Raw genomic sequence first — 7,624 nt, forward strand, 5'->3', positions numbered from 1 at the left:
TGGATTTTGGGTAATCAGTGTGGATCCTGGAGTTCCAGTGTGAAATTTATGCTTGTAGTGTAGATCATGGGGTACCAGCGTGGATCCTGAGATACCAGTGTGGATCCTGGGTTTTTGATGTGGGTCCAGGGGGTGGGTGGGTGCAGTGTGGAACTTAAGAATTTATTATGCATCCTGGAGTTCGAGTGTGGATCCTGGGATGTCTATGTGTTTCCTGGGATTCGTTTGTGGATTTCGGTATTTTATTGTGGATTTTGGGTTTCTAGTGTGGATATTAGGATACCAGTGTGAATCGTGGGATATCAGTGTGGATTCCTGTATTTCAGTGCGGATCCTGGGATTCCAGTTTGAATTCTGGGAATCCAGTGTGTATCATGAGATTGCAATGTGGCTCCCGGTGTTTCAGTCTGTATCTATCCTAGGGTTTCAATATTGATCCTATAATTCTGGTGTGAATAGTGTTATATCGGTGTGAATCCTAGGCTTCCAATGTGAGTATTGGGATTTCACAGGCAGGCAAACTGGATTATGAAAACTATCGAGCGATCACTAGGTATCTTAGACAAATCATAGCTTAATAGAGGAGTAGATTGCAAGGCTTGAAACCCAAGCTCTAAATAGGGTGTGATACAATAATCATTCGAAACAGCTTGTTCTACCATAAATAGTTTTATTCTTTCTGTTTGGTGCTAATGTGCATTCAATATATGTATTTGTATAACTTATGCCTATTTGCTTCTCTCTTCACATATTTACAATCTTCAGTTCTTCTCAAGCATTCATTGTAATGGTTCATCATATTGTTTAGTAAACACAGCTCCCGCGCATTACATTTCGTTAAACAAGTCAGATTTAACATTAACGAAACTATGAATATTTGATAAAACATTACGAACAGAGAGGTCATTGGTGATTTTCCGACAGCCTTGAATTGAAATGAAATACAATCACATAAATTTGAACAGTCCCAAAACGAAAAATTCCCCACAGGATACGTTAGAAAATGAAGGAGCAGAGATATGTTTACTTGTTCGGTGATTTTCATTTTTTCGCCAGCGCAAATCCTATTCCAAGGATACCCCCGAGTACGAGAGCGGCCCCACCGGCCATGGCCACACCCTTCAAGCCTTCGATTTCCATCTTCTTCTTGATGTACTCTTCCAGACTGATGACCTGCTGGTTGTTGGGTTCGATCTCCAGAAAGGCCTGAACGTATTTCATGGCCGTCGAGAATTCCTTTAGGCGGGTGTAGGCCAGGGCCAAATAGTAGATGTAATCTCGCTTGCCTTCCGGATTCTTTCTGCACAAATCCTCCAGCAGTGTGATGCCCTGAAATAAATATAATTTAGAATATTACATCAGTATTTCTAAATAAGTCGTTCGAAAATGTAAGGCTAGCAAGGCTACTGTTATGGGGCCCAGATAGCCGTAGCGGTAAACGCGCAGCTTTTCAGCAAGGCTATGTTGACAGTCGTGGGTTCGAATCCAACCAGTTGAGAATCTTTTCATAAATGAAATTTTCTCGACTTCCCAGGACATAGCGTATCTTTGTATCTGTCCTACAATATAAACATGCAACATATGACAATTGACAAAGAAAGCTCTCAGTAAATAACTGTGGAAGTGCTCATTAGTACATTAAAGCTGAACAGCAAGATCTGTCCCAGGGAGACGTAATGTCAGAAAGAAGAAGATTTTGAAATACACATCGTTGTCACTTTTTAAAAGCGTAGACAAGACCTAATAAGGATGGGGGGATGTTTGGTAATTTGTTTTGAAGGAATCTAAATATTATATGACTAATTGCCCGCAAATTCGCAAAGATCGGGATGGTGCTGTATAGGAGATACGTGGACGATTGTTTTTGCGTTGCACACAAGGAACACGTGGACCGTATTATCCAAATATTCAATTAATTTCATGAAAGATTGCTGCCTACGGTTGAAAAGGAAGAAGGTGAACAGATCAAGTTTCTAGACATGATGGTTAAACGAAAAAAACGGAAGTTTGGAGAAAATGTGGTTACCAAAACAGGAGAAAGGTCGATATCTGGATTTTAACTCAGAAAGTCCGTACTCGCATAATTGGTCTGGTTGACAGATGTGGAACACCGACCGAAAGCAATCTACGCAGCGAAGAGTATGTTGCAATGCAACAACTACCCTAATTGGTTCACCCAAAACGTCCTGAAGCAAAGGGTACACAAGAATTACAACGGGTTGCAGAGCATTGACAAACCGGAGGAAACTCAATATGTTTCTGTACCATTTGTACCATGCTTGAGTGAAAAACTACAAAAAATCCTCATGGGAAATGGTATTACTTTGGCGAAGCAAGCTGAAAAACAAGGATTTTACTAAGCTGAAGGAAACCATTCCACCAGGACAACAGAAGAATGTGGTGTAGAAGGCTGGGGGCAAGAAGGACATCTTAAGATATATAGGTTCAAATCATGATTGATTAGTAAAATTTTTGAAGATTATTCCAGTGTAGGGCAGTGATGGGAAATGTACTGTAGCAAACATTTACCACCCCGACATTCACATTTTTCTACGCGACCATCAAAATCCAAAGCAAACCATGACCGGTCAAAACAAAAAAATGTCACGGCTCTTCAAAACTGTAATCTTCTTCTTCGCAACGTTTTTTCAAACCCGAATGCGAAATGACTCGAGCACAGTGGTGACACGATTTTTCCGGTTTTCGGGGTTTTGCATTTTTGCTCGATAAAGGCAGCATGAAATTGAACTTGTTTATATGTATCGCAACGGAATAATTGTGCTCTTGCTGTTAGTGCTAATAGATTTCAATTAGTTGAAAACACAACCGAAATATTAGCGATTGAATGATTTAACATTTTTTTCAATCATTCACCTCGAGATGGCTGCCCGAAAACGGTCATAGTGGAGAGACAAAAACAGTCAAGCAAAGTGTGAACCGTTGGCAGCGCAACGCCTGATGGTATTGATGCTGCTGCTGCTTTGTGTTTTGGTTGACTGGCAGAATCGATGAACTGCGGCAAATTGTGATCACAGTTCTCAAGCCTGGTGTAGGGGCAAGCTCACCTCTTGTTCTAAATGATGTTATCGATAGATTTTAAAAAATATAAGAAACACATGATGATTTGAGATTTTTGAAAATGTCCCTTTTTATGAGGTTTTTAAACGAGGCACGGGGCAAGAGTGCCACTCGTATGGAACAAGAAGACCACCAGAGCAAAATGCTACAAATTTTGTATAATATTATTTCCCCGACAATGTCAATATCATCCGCGATGCATACAAATTGAGTGGATTTCATAACAATCGTACCCTGGCTGTTAAGCCCGGCTGTCCGCATAACTTTCTAGCGCAATATTGAACAACAGGCAAGAAAGTCCATCACTTTGTCGTAGTCCCCGGTGGGATCTAAACGAACTAGCACAGACAAACAGACGTAACACTTAGAACAAATTTCTTCAAAATCCATCGCCCAGTCACACCATCATCATCTGGTGAGTATGTTGCACGAAAAGGTGTTTCGTGCAACAAGACCGGCAGATGGCGGTAGTGTGAAACGTCAAACGCGAACAAAAACGATGCGCGTGCCTCTGGTTGTGAGATTTGTAACATAGCGAATTTGAACTGATCGTTAAATGACTGGTCGATGGAAATTTCGTCAGTGTTACGTCTGTTTGTCTGTGGAACTAGTGTTCGCCTGGAACTTTCACACAATTTTGCACACCTTCTATCGTCGCTCTTATCAATCTCGTGAGCTTCGTTCATAATTTCCCATAGCTCTACGCAGTAGATACTATCGTATGCCGCCTTGAAGTCGATGAAAAGGTATTCGGGACATTTTTGGACGATTTGCCGTACATTAAAGATCTGGTCCGTTGTCGATAGGTCGTCAACGAAGCCGGCTTGATAACATTCCACGAACTCGTTTACTACAGGTGACAGACGACGGAAGATGATCTGGGATTATACATTGTAGGCCGCATTTAGAATGGTGATTGCTCGAAGGTTCTCACAATCTAACTTGTCGCCTTTCTTGTAGATGGGGCATTTTACCCCTTCCTTCCACTCCTCCGGTAGCTGCTCTGTTTCCCAGATTGTGCCTATCAGCCGGTGCAGACAAATGGCCAGTCTCTCCGGGCCCATCTTTATGAGTTCAGCTCCGATACCATCCTTACCAGCAGCAGTGTTGATCAGACTCATTTCCCCGAAAATAACATTTTCCGAACTACGAAGCCACGAACTACTACAACCTGGGAGGGAGAAACCAATACAAAATTTCTGTGCGTCATAGTGAGCCGAGATTCCGCTGTCACGAACTGTCACTGTGAGCCCAGATCTCAAACATTAGACTAACATGGAAAAAGCGCGTAACAGATTAAAACACATTTTCGCATTTCATCATAAGTGACAAAAATTGAATGAAAATCAATTCATGCACATAATGCAAGTAATGCCACGTGAGCACCTTTCAACTGATTGAATTTAAAGCATTGAAAAACGCATCGTTTTACTTTTTCCAATGAAAATTAATATTTATTGCATAGAAAACTGTGGCCCTTTTTCCATGATTGTCAGGAAAGATCGAAAGTACACAACAAAGGAAAACTAGCGATTTTCCCCAAGCCTGCCTTGATTGTTGTTGGCAAGCTGTTATCTTGCAGGTCAAACAAACGTTGTTATATATTTCATGTGTAGTATCGGTGCCTCCCTCCTAGACTACAACCATGATCTATCCTCCTAAGATAGAAAAGCAGATGGTTAAGCTTGAGTACTGCTCACAAAATTGATCAAATTTGATCCCAGAGAGTAACAATTCTCGATTACTTTTTCAAATCGACGTAAGTAACTTTCATATGGTTTTGAGAAAATTAATTCAGAAGAATCACAACCTGTCTTTTAAAACTGTTTTAAAATTAATCAACTTTTTAAATTTTTTTCGCCGTGTACATCGCTTAAATTTTGCATACATTAAGCTCGCGTTCAAAAACTAGGGAGTTCCTGTTATTTCCCACAAAAAAAAATATTACAAAATGATAAGCCGATTTATTTAGTTACTTTCGACGTTTTTCTACCAGTGTAAAATCGGCTCAAGTAGTGTTTTGTTTTGATTCGTGGTTAAGTCACTTTGTCTCTCCATACAGCGGGGCGGCGAAAGTAGTGGTTAGGTTGCGAAAGTTGAGAATCTTACTTTCGTCGTTTTGTAAATCCGGAAATTAAACGTTTTAAAAGTGAAAAATCGAGTTGGTTCAGAGCGCAACGTGTAGAATTTCGTCTGCGAAACACGTAGAATCGATAAAGTAAGTTTGTATACTTTTTTGACTTGAGTCTGTTAGAATAAGTTTTCGAGAATTCAAGTTTCGGTGAAATGTAATTAGTGAGTGAGTGAGTGCGAATCATTTCACCGAAACTTGAATTGCGGCCCACCGAGATCAAAACTGTCGGATCCCATGTGCAACACTCAAGCCCAACCACCTCCCCCTCCATCTCAGGAATACAACGCACAGTTATAACAGTTTATGGCTTCACAATTCGAATTTCGGGGAAATGAGTCTGATCAACACTGACCAGCAGCATTATTGTTCTTGAGCTGGTGAATGGCATCCTTAACCTCCCTCAAAGTGTAATAAATATGTAAAATGTATCTATCCCCTTGTTAATAGAAAATCAAAACTTTGTCTTAAGAACAAGCTTTTGATATTCAAACAAATTTTCAGACCAGCCATGTTGTATACTGTACCAATATGGACTAGCTGTTGTAATACCAGGAAGAAAGCTCTGCAGAGAATTCAAAATAAAATTTTGAAAATGATTCTGAAGCTTCCTCCCTGGTATAGTACTAATCAGTTATATATAATATCCAATGTTGAAACTTTGGAACAAATCTCGATTACTTTTTCAAATCGACGTAAGTAACTTTCATATGGTTTTGAGAAAATTAATTCAGAAGAATCACAACCTGTCTTTTAAAACTGTTTTAAAATTAATCAACTTTTTAAATTTTTTTCGCCGTGTACATCGCTTAAATTTTGCATACATTAAGCTCGCGTTCAAAAACTAGGGAGTTCCTGTTATTTCCCACAAAAAAAAATATTACAAAATGATAAGCCGATTTATTTAGTTACTTTCGACGTTTTTCTACCAGTGTAAAATCGGCTCAAGTAGTGTTTTGTTTTGATTCGTGGTTAAGTCACTTTGTCTCTCCATACAGCGGGGCGGCGAAAGTAGTGGTTAGGTTGCGAAAGTTGAGAATCTTACTTTCGTCGTTTTGTAAATCCGGAAATTAAACGTTTTAAAAGTGAAAAATCGAGTTGGTTCAGAGCGCAACGTGTAGAATTTCGTCTGCGAAACACGTAGAATCGATAAAGTAAGTTTGTATACTTTTTTGACTTGAGTCTGTTAGAATAAGTTTTCGAGAAATGTCGAATAAAATTATTAATTATCTTAGACAAATCTAATCTAATATATTATATAATATATAATCTAATATATTATAGTTTACTTAGGTTAAGTAAATCGACAAAAAATCAAAGTTTACCACTAGAACTGCAAAATAATAATGCCTTGCTGTTTTAGTTAAGGTAGCTTATCTTAATCACCATGCCTGAAAATAGTGACTTTTTCTTTATTAAATAAAAGAAATTTTCTTTGCTCTGTATTTGAGAATGTTTTGTCGACCGTTGGGGACGTAAAGGTTAAGGAAGTTACCAAGACCATACATGTGTACATAATGATAACGATTGATTGATGAAAGCAAATTATATATATCCACCATATATACATTGGTGGGAAGCGGACACACAGAACTCCTGCTCAAAAAGTCAACTGAATGTATTTTTTTTTCATTTATCATCTTCTTCTTCATCTTGGCATTACGTCCTCACTGGGACAGAGCCTGTTTCTCAGCTTAGTATTCAATTAACACTCCCACAGTTATTAACTGAGAGCTTTCTTTGCCAAAGTTGCCATTTTCGCAATCGTATATGGTGTGGCAGGTACGAGGATACTTTATGCCCAGGGGTCAAGGTAATTTCCATTACGAAAAGACCCTGGACCGACCGGGAATCGAACCCAGACACCTTCAGCATGGCTTTGCTTTGTAGCCGCGGACTCTAATCACTCGGCTAAGGAAGGCTCCATTTACCAATCACCCCCAAAAAACCGAAGAAAAATACTTACGCTTCTCATATCATTGGCGTAATTACTCCGCACCAGGCACCAAGCGTATTCGAACTGGGATGTGTGGGAAAGGCTCTTGCTCTGCAGTTCGCGATTGTACTTTTTCTCGAATTTCTGGAAAACAAAACCAAAATTTAGAGGCACAAAATCGATTGCAACGCAAACAAAAACACCATGAATCACCCTATTCAATCTCCCATCAGAATGACGAAATTCAGTAGACAATGGAATCTACATTAAAATTTAATCTTACCTCCAGTTCGGACTGCGGAACCGTTTCGTTTAGAATCTCCTCCATTTCCGTACTCATTACGACTAACGATCAACGTTTTATCCTATTTAAAAACTGTTTTGTAATTCTTGGAGCAGCAAATTCTGGAAAATCAAGATTGAACAATCTCCTCTTCTGACGAAACGCACAAAACTTTTGTCAGCAAGTTTTTGTTTTG

At 39.3% G+C, this 7,624-nt stretch overlaps 1 protein-coding gene across 1 annotated transcript; it reads right to left on the bottom strand.

The window, feature by feature from the left end:
- Positions 1–650: 650 nt before the first annotated feature.
- LOC5570932 (mitochondrial fission 1 protein) lies at positions 651–7,624 on the bottom strand. The gene is made up of 3 exons (XM_001659354.2): positions 7,429–7,624; positions 7,176–7,289; positions 651–1,329 (listed from the first exon to the last, which is right to left on the bottom strand). Exons 1-3 carry the CDS (start codon positions 7,483–7,485, stop codon positions 1,042–1,044), a joined length of 459 nt encoding a protein of 152 aa, XP_001659404.1. The 5' UTR covers positions 7,486–7,624; the 3' UTR covers positions 651–1,041.

Source organism: Aedes aegypti, chromosome 2 (genome assembly GCF_002204515.2).
Source record: "Aedes aegypti strain LVP_AGWG chromosome 2, AaegL5.0 Primary Assembly, whole genome shotgun sequence".
Classification (NCBI taxonomy): Eukaryota; Metazoa; Arthropoda; class Insecta; order Diptera; family Culicidae; genus Aedes; species Aedes aegypti.